Source organism: Corythoichthys intestinalis, chromosome 5, assembly GCF_030265065.1.
Source record: "Corythoichthys intestinalis isolate RoL2023-P3 chromosome 5, ASM3026506v1, whole genome shotgun sequence".
Classification (NCBI taxonomy): domain Eukaryota; kingdom Metazoa; phylum Chordata; class Actinopteri; order Syngnathiformes; family Syngnathidae; genus Corythoichthys; species Corythoichthys intestinalis.
This window is the reverse complement of record NC_080399.1, coordinates 46,844,489-46,860,059: the sequence shown is the minus strand read 5'-3', so window position 1 is coordinate 46,860,059 and position 15,571 is coordinate 46,844,489. Positions and strand designations below refer to the sequence as shown.

General features: G+C 38.2%; 1 protein-coding gene across 2 annotated transcripts in view; it reads left to right on the top strand.

Moving 5' to 3' along the window:
- Window positions 1-15,571, top strand: part of ldlrad3 (low density lipoprotein receptor class A domain containing 3) — a 96,408-nt gene that overhangs the window by 28,025 nt on the left and 52,812 nt on the right. For both annotated transcript variants that reach the window (XM_057836547.1, XM_057836546.1), the window contains exon 2: window positions 2,442-2,588. In XM_057836547.1, the coding sequence (XP_057692530.1) occupies window positions 2,442-2,588 (147 nt within the window). The remainder of the gene's footprint in view (window positions 1-2,441; window positions 2,589-15,571) is intronic.

Here is a 15,571-nt window from a genome sequence, read left to right as displayed (position 1 = left end):
GGAGCAGCTGGATTCAGCCATGTGAAATGAGTCAGACTAGAGGGCAGTGTATCACTTTAATTAAACGAATACTCGAAGCAGCAAAATTTAATTCGAATCTTTTTTCTTTAATCGAATGCTGGAGTTAATCGAGTCATCATTTCAGCACTAAAAAAAATAATAAAGCAGATCTGACACACAGAATGGCTTGCTAACATTTCCTTAAATATATTGTTCTACGTAAAGGATGTCAGCCAAGGTCGGCCCTCCACATTTTTACCACACCAAATCTGGCCCCCTTTGCAAAAAGTTTGGACACCCCTGCTGTAGGGAATTTTCTCACAGGCAGAAGTATTTAATTTAACTCACCAAATCAGGACTGTCCATAATATTTTGCCTCGTGAGCTACTTTTCAAACGACCAAGCAAAAATCCACTGTACCTAAATTCATATTGGGCCGGCAACTTGTACTGTATATCCGTGATGTTACAGTACAAAAAGGCTGTCTGTTGCACATTTTAGCAAATGGACTAAACGATGCCAATAGGTCACTAATGGCGTCAAGGCCCAATTCTCTTGGCAGTGGGCACAGATCCTGAGTCTTTTAAGTGCAATGAAGCTGGCCAGCCGTACAACCCATTTTCAGCAGAGCAGCATAACACTATCCCTTGGTCAGTGCGACACTCATTATTGCTTGCTCTGTGGTGTCTGATCTCAGCTAAAAGGCCATGTTTCACATTTATGCCTATTAGGCACAGTGAAATGCCCCAGTTTATTTGTGCAACTATACTCAGAGAATTAATATGTGCGTTGTTGTCAAGAACTGTTTGTACAGTGGTACCTCGACACATGATCGCTTTGACACACGATCTTTTCGACATCCGACGGGAAATTTGACTCGCCATTTGGTTCTACATCCCATGACATGTTCGAAATATGACTATTTATGACAGCGCCGGAGTTTGTTTTCCCGCAAGACAGACGCACGCCAGATTTTCTTGTGAGAGAAATCAACATTGGTTCCAAGAATGTTAGTGCAGGTGATGAAAAAAGGAAAAATGTGAGGCTTACGTTTGAAATGAAGATGGAAATGATAGAAAAATATGAGCGTGGTGCGCGCGTCCGTGAACTGACTTGACAATACAGCAGTAGCATGTCTACGATCTTGGCAGTCCTCCTCCAACCTCCGTTCGCCAGTCTTTAGAAGTTAAGGTGAAAATTATTACTTTGGTAAAATCGCAAAAAAAATCGCTAGCTTTGTCAGGTTTTTCATCATTTATTTAGGAACTTGTGCAACACAGCATGCCTACTGTCCGCCGCAGCTGAACAAAGTGAAAGTAAAAAGTCCCTCTCACTCTGTCAAGTCAGCCACGCGGGACACCACGCAAACACATCCGCTACATTAGAACCCAATTCATTACATTATTACAGGTATTGTTATTACTATTATTATATTATTATTCTGATTTTTATTCACAATTTATTAGTTTTGCTCTGTTTAATTGCTATTTGCAATAGTACCAGCAGCATTTATTAAGGATTTAGTGTAGATTTTTGGGCTGTGGAAAAAATTAATGGAATTATAATATATTCTTATTCTTACCATATCTACTTACAAACAAGGTCCTGGAACGAATCAACTTCAGATGTAAGTGGTACCTCAACATATGATTGCTTCGACTCAGGATCTTTTTGACATCCAACATAAAATTTGACTCGCCATTTGTTTCTACATCTGACGACATGCTCTAAATACGGTGCTCTATGACAGCATCGTACTTTCTTTGTTTCCCGCAAAACGAACACACGGCAGATTTTCTTGTGAGAGAAATCAACATGGGTTCTAACAATGTTAGTGCAAATGGTGGGGGAAAAAAAAGGAAAAAAGATGATGCTTACAGTTACCATTGACCTGAAGATAGATATGATAGAAAAATATGAGTGTGGGGTGTGCATCCGTGATATGGCTCACTCATCAATACAGACGTAGACGGTCTATGACAGTCCTCCTCCGTTTGCCAGTCTTTATGAGTTAAGGTGGCAATTATTATTGTGGTAACATCGCCAAAGAAATCGCCAGCTTCGTCAGGTTTCTAATTATTTATTCCATCAACTTGTACTTGGTGTCCTACACAGAAAGTAAACAAGGTGAAAGTGAAACTAAAAAGGCTCACTCTGGAACGAATTACTGGAATTATAGTGTATTCTTATGGGAAAATCCTGCTCAACATACGACCATTTAGGTTTACAAACAAGGTCCTGGAACGAATTAACTTCGTATGTAGAGGTACCACTGTAATTTCTTCTGATATGTCTCTTATAAATATATTACTTTTTTTTCCACAGAATGGGGATTAATAAAACCGATTACATTGTTAACTATCGCATAAATGCAAATCAAATCCACCTTGTGTTTCTTGCTGGAGGTGTATTCAATTTCTCTTGTGTCTACTTTTTTTCAGAGAGCCAGCTGCTTCCAGGGAATAACTTCACCACAGAGTGCAATATCCCTGGAAATTTCATGTGTGGAGATGGGAAGTGTGTCCCTGGAGGGTGGCAATGTGATGGGTTGCCCGATTGCTTTGACAAGAGTGATGAAAAAGGCTGCCGTAAGACCACTTTATTTGATCATGGTTTTGTCTATCCTATCCCTCATCTGAGAAATTCTTCATTAATTGCTTTGCTTATTTTACCACATTTGACAATGTAGTCATTAAATGGTAATGCAAGTGTAAAGAAAACGCAAAGACAAAAAACATTAATAATAACAAAAACAAAACAATGGTTTTGTTCAATTAGGCTGCCCATTAAGTCTCGTGGTGCGGAAAAAAAAAAAATATATATGGGATTTGAGCTGTGATCATTTGGTTTCTATGTGGAGTTTGTTTGGTTTTATTGTTTCTACAAGCATCTCCTCATTGATTTGTGGATTGTCATCTTTTTCTGAATCGTGATTGAACTGTGAGCTATTTGGAGTGTATTGAGATTATACGTATGCTCTTACTGTATTTGTTTTCAGTTTCCATAATATGGAATTTTTTACCCTTTAGCCAGACTGCCAGAATCCCGCAACGACCCGCTCCAACAACGCGGGCAAAAGGCCAAACTGTGTGTTTACCTTAGTTTTAACGCCTTTTACTGACTCCATTTTAAAAGCTGGAAAAAGGCTTTGAAACACAAGTTGACAATTCATTCCAAGTCGACATCAATCAGACAGCAAGGAAAAAAAAGTTAACAGACCCAGACGAAGAGGAAGGCTAGAGTAACAAAAGATTCCAGAGTAAAATGGCAGCGATTAGTTAAACATTAAATCTTTTAAAGGTTCTTGGGAGGCGGGCTGTGGTCCGAAAGAAGGGTTTGTTTGGGCGTTGTTTAGGGTTATTGTCTGTTGTGGATTGGGCAGGAGAATTCGGGCTTGACTACTGTCAGCGCAACGTGAGTTCAGGATTTTGCCAGCCTCAGCGCCTTGTTATTGCTGAGTGTCCAACGGGGTCCTCCGTTATCAGATGTTCCTTGTCGGAGGAGAGTATGTCCTTTCATTGTTCTGGAATGTCCATTGTTGGTTACCAGAAGAGCTGATGGTGGAATTTGGTGGTCCAGATGTGGGCTTGTAGATGTCTTGGCCATCCCCTGCTTGTCTCGCTCCGTTAGTGTCCGTCTCGCTCAGTCAGATGCATGACGCGCGCATTGGGCTTCCGTTGTCAGCAGGCATCCTGTAGTTGTTATCGCCTGTATCTGCCCGTTGTCTTGGCGCTGCAAATGCCAGTCACTCCAACTCCACTCATACTTCAGATATATCTTACTTAGAGGCGTGCAAAATTTCCGATTCTTAGATTATTCGCGATTCGGCCGTGGAAGATTTGAGAACGATTCACAAACATCCAAATTCCGATTATTGAAATATGCCAAGTAAAGCGGAAGTACAACACGCTCAGCGCGCCGCGCGGGCTTCGGGACGGAACGGAGCGGGAGTAGCTAAACATTATGCTTCTCATTAACCGGCCCCTCGGGTAATGCCAACGCTCAACTCACGGCTCTAGCTCAACTCATGCCACGAGATAAAAAAACACAACAACATACCTGCCTGCTGCCGAAAAGCTGCTACAAGTACAGCTAAGCTACATAATGTTACGGTAGATATCATTTATATAGGACTAGATGGATTATAGACTCGGTAGCGGTAGCAGCACATCTGCAAAAAGCTAGATGCGGGCGTTAGTAAACGGCCGCCATCTTAAAGCAGTAAACTTCCCTGCAATGCTGTTGTAGCGAACCTTCCAAGCAAAACTAATTAACTTTTTATCTAAAATACTCCTAAATCGGTAAAATATTGACTTGAATCTATCTTTAAAATAGTTTTAAAACTTTCACATGTCAAAAGTAGACAAAAGGGAAATTATGGAATAACGGGAGCAATTTTAACGGTTGATTCACAACATTAAATTAATTGAATGTAGTTTAAAGCTGCTGATACAGAATGGGGACTGGAGTTTTTTTTTATTTAATGTTATTTTTGTATATTTGTTTACTGCTATATGTTAACTTGATACTGAAATAGTAGTTTGGTTTAGCCTGATAGTATTTTTGAACAATTTTGGAACTAATGTACAAAACTTAATTTAAAAATTAATTAAATTTTTTTTTTTTTAATTAAAAATTAATTAAAAAAAAAAAAAAAAAGGAGGGGGGTGCATCAATAATCGTTTTATAATCGAATCGGAGCCTCTGAATCGTAATCGTAATCGAATCGTTAGGTGCCCAAAGATTCCCAGCTCTAATCTTACTTGTTTTGTTAAACCATGATTTAAATGCTATTAATTTTATATTGGGTGTGTTAAAGTAATATAAACAGTAAAAAGGTAAATATGGGAAGGGATACTATTCCCTTCAATAAGATAGACAGAACCCACCGACAAACCAACCAAATAGGCCCTACCCCACAGTGTCAGACGATGAATTTTCACACCGCAAGAAGTGATATTAGGAAACACGTTTAATATGTTATTCAAGTGACGTCAGCTGCTGGAGCAGGAACCCTGCCTAAACATCGGGTCAACAAAGGACCATATAAAGATAGAAAAAAAAAAATAGGGCTACGAGAATAGTCATAATATTACAAGATTAACCATTTCAATACTAAAATCACGCCAGTGGGATCAATCATGTCTTTAAAGCACCATAAAGAATAAACAATTTCACTTAGAACGATGCTGTCAACATTACTTGAAACTGTGGACTTCAAACTCCCAGTTTTTACTTGGCACCAATAGACCATGGAAAACCAGGGACATGATCGTTTTAATTTGATGGTAGAAAATAGGTTTATCTGTGCATGAGTGTACACTAAAGGGCAGTGGGAAGTCATGCTCTTGGGACTGGACAGTTGAGGCTTCATTTCTTTTTTTTTTCTGGTCATAGTCTGGAGATTTAGGTGTATTTTTGGGCTAATATGGTGATGTGATCACTTGAATTTCATGGGTGCCAAAAGTGATGAACAGGACTGTATCTAAATGACTTGTGATGAACAAAGTATCTCAAAATTACTGTATTAAGTTACCATTGTTGTCATTTACAAAATTATATTGTGCTGAGTTCCCCGAGCTTTTTTTTTTTTTTTTTTTAATGTGTTAAAAAAATTTAACGCTGCTATGATTCACTGTGGTGACCCCTGACAGGAAAAGCCGAAAGGAAAAGAAGAAAAATACGTCAATAAAGTAATGCGGCGATAATGCGTTAACTTGCCCACCATTATTTATTTATTTATTTTTATCTGAAAGTTGATTAATTAGATTAATAACTGAAGAATTAAAATTGCTACTCTTCTTTTATTTGTGGATGAATCACAATCAAATTTGATAGGTGTATTCTAGAGATGTACAGGGTGTTCCAAAATGGTTGACCCCATTCTAAATGCCCATATCTCGGAAACTACTAGATGGATCTTAATGAAACTAAATTCACTTTATGTTGAAAGTCATAAGTTTTATTGGTTAAATTTACAAAGAAAAGTACAAATATTTGTTGGTTCTATTACAGATTTTCATAATTGTTCAATATGAGCGCTGCCTGTGACTCTGCACACGTCGAGTCGGTATTCGAGCTCGTGCCAAACTCGCTGAAGTTTCTTGAAATTTTTGGTGCCAAGTCCTAATTTGTTTTGTAGTTGGTGCCTTCTTTGCAAAATTTGTGAAGAGGGCACGCTGCACAGTCTTCTCTGACTGAGTCCGAGCATACTCTAACACGCAAAATGCCTTTTCTTTTGAAGTGTACGGCATTTCTTTACCTGAAAAGATAGAAGTGCCAAACGTTACACACAAAAACTTGAAATGTTTCTACACAACCTGTGAAAATTTTAGGTCATTCCAACGAAAATTGTCCGAATTATTGGCCTACGAAATGGAGTCAAACATTTTGGAACACCCTGTATATGCATCGATTCTCAGAGCTTGAGTTTTAATTTTCTGTCTCAGGGCTGATTAATTACATTAATTAATTTTGGCCCTGTGTGCTCGTGGGTTATGCTTTTAATGATTCCTGGCTTTTAGACTTTTAGGGAGCAACCCAGGCAGTCGTAGTTCATTTTGTGTAGTTCATTTTGTGTATTCTTGGATTCATGCAGTATTTTATCTAATTCCTTTAACTAGGAGTGGGAACCTCTTGGTACCTCACGATGCGATACGATTTGCGATACAACACTTATGATAACGATGATCTGACGATATAGCGGTACAATGATTTTCAATACATTGGTCAGGAAATCCTTCTAGGATATTCTACAAAAAACTAATAAACAGAAAAACAAGCTTCTGCTGTGAATTGGAATGAGTTTATCACTAGTAGATGTCGAATCCATAGCAGCAGGGTGGCAGCGAATGAATGACTGCCATCCCTTCTACTTCAAACGGATTGAACGTCTATGGCCGTCAGTGGCAGCCAATGCCAGGCAATGAGTAGTTTTGGGTCATTTACCTGTTGATTTTCAGTTACGTCCTGTTGATTTTGAGGTATTTTATGGGTCACTTGCTGTTTATTTTGAGTTACAGAACAGGAAGTGACCTGGGAATCACCCAAATGAATAGGCAGTGACTCAAACTCAACAGGAAATGACCTGTAAATGCCCCGAAAATTGGACCGAAAGACTGTGAATGCTCTGGTTTCGAATGAACGAACGTTCTCAGTCTAAATGGATTGGGCGTCGAGCACCTTCAATGGCAGCCTTTTTTTTTTTTTTTTGACACCTTTTAAAACGATACTTCGATTCTTGACAGGAGCATATCGATAACCTTTTGGGATACAGAGTATCACGATATATCACCATTTCGATATTTTGTCACACCCCTACCTTTAACTCTGTACTTCTAGAATGGGACGCGCCCCCCCAGGGGGGCACAGAGCAATGCCGGGGCTGGCGCACCTGACCTCTGTGAACATACTTTTTTTGCCATACTAGAATAAAATGTACTTGCACATCCACTCTGTGGGTGGCAGTGGCACTCTCATTTTCAGAGTGTGCGCAATAATTTTGAACCAAGCAAGAGCAAAGAGCTATGAAGAGCTGTGCGCCGTTTTCCGGCCGGCCTCACGCCGCCACCCGCTGTCTTCTGCGGTTCTCACGTGTCCGCCTGAGAAGTGCAATTTTGGGCTTCGGATCTTCACAACCTCCGGTTCTCCCCCGACCGCGAGGAATGCGCTGTTTTCGGGCTGTTTGACTTTTAATACAGTGGGAGACGAGGAAAGTCCACTCTGTTTACTGTGTCTAAAAATGTTTGTAGCGGACAGCAGGAAGCCAAATCAATGAAGACGTCACTTAACAGACATTAGACCCCAATCTCATTGATAAGCCGCTTGATTGTTTTTCAGCGAAAACATGCTGAATATTGCCAACAATCGTCCCCCGCTTTGTCATTGTTACATCAGTAAACCATTTTGCACTGTTAGCATGCTCAGTGCAAAACACCCCACACCATTGCAAAAATTTCAATGGAGCTGATACTGCAAGCAGCAAAAATAAAAACTGTCCCTCTGTCCAGTGACACTTTTCTTCTATTCAGTTTTGTTTTTTCGGTCAAATTTTTTGGCATATTGCCTCATGAGTTAATGTTGCTAATCAATTTGAATTTATTAAAATTTATTGATTTCATTATTTTATTTTTAAGTATCAAATGGTCAAAAATGAATGTAACTTTATTTTTACAGTTTGAATGTGACGTTTTTTCTTTTTTAATTCAGGCAAATGGATGCACTTTACGTGTTTTCTGTTAGAAACAAAAAAAATGTTAATAAAGGTGTTCTTGTAGGTTGATCTATGTTTTTCTTGAATAAAAAAAGGACACCATGTTTGGCAGAGGTTTACTTATAATAGTAATTTTATAAACAAATGATATCATTATTTACAGTAGTAGCAGAGTTTGGGGGAGGGAGGCGCGAAACATTTACGTCTTCCCGGGGGGGGGGGGGCGTGTAACAGAAAATAATTGATAATTGAGAAGCACTGCTTTAACTGCATTAAACGCAGGAAAATGTTCCCACTTAACTTCCACAACATTTGGGATAAAGACATACTGTATCAATATCTCTAATTTGCAGAATCTTTAAACCGAAGTCAATAAACCCACATACTCAGAGAGACGAAATAGATTCTGACAGAGGAGTGAAGAAGTAAAGCTGACTGAGCCGACTGGGCCTCCGAGCCAGGATTAGCCTCTTTGCCCTTGTCTGGGATGGGCATGAGCAGGCAAAGGGGGACAAATGAAAAGCATAGACAGCTAGGGTGAATGGGTTGACTCATGATGCAATGAAAGGAGATCAAAAGGTGACACAAATGCTTTTGATTTGAGACTTGCATAAAAAATGTTTTACATTTTAGAGCAATTGATTTTCAGCACTAGAATATTTCCACACAATATGTAGGGCGGCATCAGGGTGATGAGTGGTTAGCATGGCCGCATCACAGTTCTGAGATCAAGGATTCAATCTCCAGTTCCACTCCTCCTGTGTGGAGTTTGCCACATTCTCCCTGTGCCTGTGTGGGTTTTCTCTGGATTCCTCCCACATCCCAAAAAACATGCTTGAGAGGCTGATGATTTAATCCTCCACATTTTGTTAGGTATGAGTGTGGGTGCTATTGGTTGATTGTCTCCTTGTGCCCTGCGATTGTCTGGCAACCAATTTAGATTGTACCCTGTCTACTGCCCATAGTTAGCTGGGATGGGCTCTAGCCCCCCAAATGGCCTTGGAGGAGGATATGCGGTGCAAAAGATAAACGAATGAATGAATTTGGAGGAACCCCACTGTTTGGCACTGAAAAATAAATATAGCAGGATTTAAACATTTTCATCCCATCCATAAACTGCACATATTAATGGACAGCAGGGAATATAAATTAGGGCTGCAGCTATCGAATATTTTAGTAATCGAGTAATCAACTGAAAATTCTATCGATTAATCGAGTAATCAGATAAAACTTTTTTTTTTTAGGTGAAAAGCAATTAGAAATATACATGAGAAAAAAAGACATTTAATCCAATATTGAACCATTTTCAGTCAATCAATGTCTTTATTTTCGATGTACATTGTTGAAAGCAGCCAACAATTGCATCTAAGATGTGACTAGAAAAAAAAATTCACTGCTTTCACTCAAAAAACTTCTAGATCTTATAAAAAAAAAACATTTACCTAAAAATGTAATTACGCTTGATAACACACATCACTTGAAAGCTACGTGTTTTTTCCACGTGTTTCAATTGAATTTCCATTTGTGTCAAGCTATTTTTAAGTTCTAGTTAAGTTTTAAGTTAGTCTAAACTGTAAGTACTGATAGGATTTTGAGTTTTTGCAGTGTTCAAAATAAATGTATGATGCCTGCTGTATTGGAGCACATTAGGGACCAGTGCTACTTGGTGTTTTATTCAGCAATGACTACTGAGCTAAAACTGACAGTTAGCTTTATTATGTTTTAATTTTACACCCTCATCATTCTACAGCGCTGTGTTTTTACAGATTAAATAAAGCCTGTATGTAAGACACGTTAGCCACGCATCGACAGTGGTCATAATCAATAGAAACCTAGCCCGCCGCAGGGCTAACGTTACGTGAGCGAGTGACAGTAACGTTATATTTATAAGCGATGAGAAGTCTACTGCTTAAAGATGGCGGCTGTTTACTAACACTGCCCAGACGTGGCCGAGTCTGTCATTTCGCATCTAGTCCTAAATGCATGCGATATCTATGAGACGCATCGGACACTACCTGCTACTAGCATCACGCGGGCGCAGTTTTTAGCAACGTCGGCGTAGTTTGTAGCGGCTGTCGGCTGCGGTAGGTTTTTTTTTTACATCAGCGCGTTGTCCCGCATTAAAAGTAGTCCGGGCAAAACGTGATGCTTAGAGCTGGCAAAATTAAACGCTTCCTCGAGGTGAATAAAATTACTCGGATCAGTTTTTAAACTTGAGTTACTCGAGTTGCTCGAGTATTCGTTTCAGCTCTAATATAAATACTGTACAACTAATTTTCTTTCTTCTAATGTTTCTCTTTCCAATCTTTGAATAAGGAGTGTAACGATCTATTTTTGCTCATGGCTAAGAAAGTGCCACATTCACTGAGATGGTGCATTTGAGTTATGCAAAGCTTGCTTTTGTGTTGCCATATAGCTTGCACCATTCTACTAAATGAAATAGCCCAGGGGCTTCGTCCAGCTCCTCCATAGGGATCCCAAAGCATTCCCAGACCAGCTAGAAGACATAGTCTCCCCAGCATTTTTCTGGGCCTCCTCCTATAATTGTTACCGGTACTGTATTCTCAGTATATACAGGTAGTCCCCAAGTTACGACGTACTTGACTTATGCGATTTCGACTTTACGACGCCGGCGTCTCGTCCGCCAATATTTCTCCAGTCCTTTTTTGTTGTTGTTGCATAAACAGTACCTGATTGTACCTCACAGTATCTTATTTTTTTTCTTTACTTTGTTAACATGACGTGTTCTGTCCTCACTGAACATGAAGTTGTTCAGCTTTACAGACATCTTTTTGAAGCTTTTTACTTCCTTCACTTTTGAATAATTTGTAAAGCTATAACACACATATGTACACTTATATTCAAAACGACACATATTTTAACAATAAAACACTTGGCACAAAACAATTGGTGTTCAAAAATCAATCTAGTTCGGGGATCGGCAACCCGAGTTTTAGAGCCGAATTTGGCTCTTTAGCGCACTCCTAGTGGCTCCCTGGAGCGTTTCAAAAATGTTTGAAAATGGAAAAAGATGAGAGAGGGAAATATATATTTTTGTTTTAACATGGTTTCTGTAGGAGGAAAAACATGACACAAACAATCTTAACGTTTTCCAATGCTGTAAAAATATTTACAATAATTATTGCATTTCAACATTTCTGTCAACGAAGATTTTCGTCATAGCCTGCCACGCACGTTTCTATCAGCAGGGTGGCTTTTGTAAACACAACACCGGCAGCTATATGATGGGGCATGGATTCCAAAGAGGAAAAAAACTGAGGAGAACAGAGGATTCAATGTTTCTTGGGCCGAATCAATTGCATTCATTGCCAATGCGGAAGGATTTTCTGAATGTTTGCTCTGTAGCAAGAAGTTGTCAAATCACAAAAGGAGTAATATGGAAAGACATTTGCAGGGAAGGCATACTACTTTTGCAGCTGAGTACCCAGTAAGTGTGATTTCATGACTTCTGGACAAGATAAGAGGAGTGCAAAAATAGATTTAAAAAGTGCATTGTATCTCCAAACTCCACTACTGCTGCGTGTTTTGTTGCAACACGGGATAAATAAAACGTGGAAAACCGTTCACAGATGGTAAATGGTAAACCGGTAAATGAAGAAGTCATTCATCAACATATCATTTGCAGACTTCAAAACAAAACTGAGATAATACAGAAAATCAAATACATGCCTCTCGCACTAAAACAGTGAAGGACATGGGGCATAAAAATGGCAGGCAACTTCACCAATCAGCAAATCAAGGACATTAATTCAGCGGCAGCATACTCTGTGATGAGTCGTGTGATGTGATTGATAATGAACACCCATCGCGTTTATGCAGGTACATGAACTCTTATATTATACTTTACCTTTTCAAAAGAGTGCTGTTTTATTTTCATAAATGCAGGCTACATTTTGTTGCACTATGTTTGTTGCCCCAGATAAGTGGCACGTTATGCACGTTCTATTTTATATTTGTTTTTTTTTTCGAATCTTCAAAACACAAATGACATTAAAATTCCGATTTCTTTACTGCATTTCTTTAATTTTATCAAAGCAATTAAACATAATTCATTAATATTGTAATGAAGTTAAACTTGAGGCAGTGTCGCACAACAAGAAGTACTCATGTGGTGCGTCATTCTCTATAGAATGCACTGCAAGGAAAATAAACGTTTAATCATGAAGGCTCATTATGTATTTATAGCCAACTTAGTCATTTTGATAGTAGGCTAATATAGCTAATATAGATATATACAACATGTGTTGCCTTCATTACAATGCTTATATAAGGCTTTTAATTTTTTGCGGCTCCAGACATATTTGTTTTTGGTTATTTTGGCCTAATATGGCTCTTTCAACATTTTGGGTTGCCGACCCCTGATCTAGTCTGATCAATATGTAAATTTAGTAGATTAAGTTAGCCTAATTTGCCTAACAAAAGTCCTCTATCTTAAATGCTACAAATGCTAACGTATTTACAATTTTCATAGCAAATTGCTCACACGTAACTTCACATACTGCAGCTGTAAACTTAATTACAAATGCATACACAATCATATATTAGCTGAAACAACTTACAGCCTTATGTGGGCCAAACCAGAGCGCAGATGTCCTTTATCCATGTCAGACGATAGTCTGCTCCTCAGTCATAAGGGGACAGTCCAGCCAGACCCAATTCTGCCACCAGAGGGCAGTGTATTCGCCAACATTAAACAAAATACAATATTTTTGGACTTTTTAGATAGTTATTTGGGGGTACTTAAAGTGTTAATTCCGACATAGGTGGAAATTTGTGGAATTGGTTTACATCGCCAACGTAGGAAGGGAACTCGTTCGTAACCCAGGGACTACCTGTATCACTGTGTTTTGACGATATACAGAAAGCACATCTGCAAATGTTTTTTTTTTTTTGTGTTTCGTTAATTTTTTTAGAAAGCGGACAGAGGAGGGGATTGGGTAATTTTAGCTGTAGATACTGTTCTACAGAAAAAAACTTGATCGTAATTGGTAAGGGGGGGATTAAAACATCAATTTTAAACAATACGAAACAAAAACAATTCTTTGGATAATAATACGCTATTTACCAAATCTTCCACGATTCGATTCAAGGGCCGTTGAGTTTATTACAATCATTTATATTTTACCTAAAGCAACAAAAAATGCAAAGCAATTTTAATGTTTTTGACAATTTAATTGCTGAAACATTTCTGACATTTGAATGAAAATCAAGTTTTTTTTTTTTTTTTTTCAAAAAAACAGCACATCCAAATGTACTATGTTGAATAGTGTCTTGATCGGTTTTGATGGGATTGTGCGTAACTAATAAAGATGCATCATTACACTCTTACTTGCTACCTGAAAAATGAGCTGTGACAAGTTAAAGTACAGAAAGGGGCATACGAGGGGAATTATGAATGTAAAGACTTTAAAACGTTTACCTCCTTTCTCTATTGCCAGAAACCAGTTAGTTCTAAACCGACATGGTGAATTGAGACCTCTGACATTGGACATAAACACATAACAAAGACATTTTTATACTATTAAAACATAAAACTGATTCAATACATTGAGCTCGTCATCTCAAGGGTAATCTCATTCATGGAATGAATATTTTTAGGTCAAGTACAATTGTAGGGCTATAATACTCCCATCCTTTTCATTTTCTATTACACAAGAGAGAGGATACAGAAGGAGATTTTTATTTTATTTTATCATGTTTTATTGGAGGCTCTTACATAGTCATATTAAGCTAATCAATACTCTACAGCAACTTGATTTTTTTTTTTAAATAATATTTTCTTATTGGCTGCATCTTTTTATTGGCACTCCAGTACATCAAACCAGTGTGGTGCAAATTGAATTCACCTTATTGGATTACAAACAATTGTGTTATTGCTCTCTGCAGTAATAATGCAGCGTGTTTTTGTCATTGGGCTTTTTTTTATTGCTAACTCTGACTTAACAAAATTGATTAAATCTATTCTCTATTCTACTCTATTGAACTCTGTTGAAACATCTTCAATCGATAACAAGTGCTCTGAGAGAGATTCTGAAGGTCCTCTATTGAAAAAATCGAGACAAAAAAGGGTTTCTGGCTGTAACTCAGAGATTATGCACTCAATTATCAGTTCATGTATGTTTTCAGCATTTATCTTCAAACATATTTCATGTATTTGAAAGTAAAGATGTACCGAGACCAGTATCGGCAGGGGGTGGCCAATCCGACCCAAAATGGTGGTATCGGTATCGGCGAGTACCAACAAAGAGGGCGCCGTTACCATTTACCAGTCCAGTATAACACTTTTTTTCTCCTGACAATCACTATACTCTCTGTTGTGTGACACTTAATCACTTTGCATGCCAAGCAGCTATTGCTGTTGGCCTGTTCCAGACCAATGAGGGCTGCTCTTAACCAATGCCAGGGCAACTTTTTCATATGTAGGAATATATATGATATATCATATGATATACATATATTTGTATAATATTTAGAATTTTAATTTTTTTTCTTTAAAAGACTTTAAAAAATTATTCACTCGCATATTTTAAACTTTTAAACAAATTACATTGCAATGAAACAAATGGTGTCTGTAAATAAGTCACGGATATCTACCTCATAACTATCGCTTAATTGTATTTTTTTGTTGTTTTTTTGTTACTGTTGCATTTTCCCCGATATTTTAGATGGTAAATAATCGATCCAAACAAAGAAAATTTGAAAACACAACACGTTTAAAAGGGAAAATATGAAAAAGAAAATCTCGACCACTCCTTGATGTCTGCGATATCTGCACCGCGACCCTTGTTACATTACCATGTTTCACTCATAAAATCCCCCAAAAATCCGGCTGTGGCCATTCATAGCTGTGTCTTGACACATGCTTGATACATGCTAAATGGAGTTTTTAGATCGAAAAGAGGTAAGTACGCGATAATCTCGTTAAAATCCTGGCGTCTTTAATTATGCTCTCTCATGCTCTCACCTCCAGTTAGCGTTTTGCTGTTTATAAAAAAAAAAAAAAAAAAAAAAAAAAAATTAAATGCCCTCCTGTTCAATTTTTTTTCTTCCCCCAGAAAATTGAGATTTTAAGCTTTCCAATGATGTATCACACATGCATATTGGACAATTTTTAAATTTGGCCAAATTGGGGTTCTCCTGAGTCACCTGAGTGTTTTCCGCCATATGTATGTATTTCAGACAAAATGGTAGTGGTATGATATCGGTATCGGGGCCAAAAAATGGTACCGGTGCAACACTATTTGGCAGCAAATCTATCAACATGACTGCACAGCCCCATCAATTCAATGTTTCTACGGATGCAGACGATTAATGCCCTTCTCTAAATTTCTTCTCAGT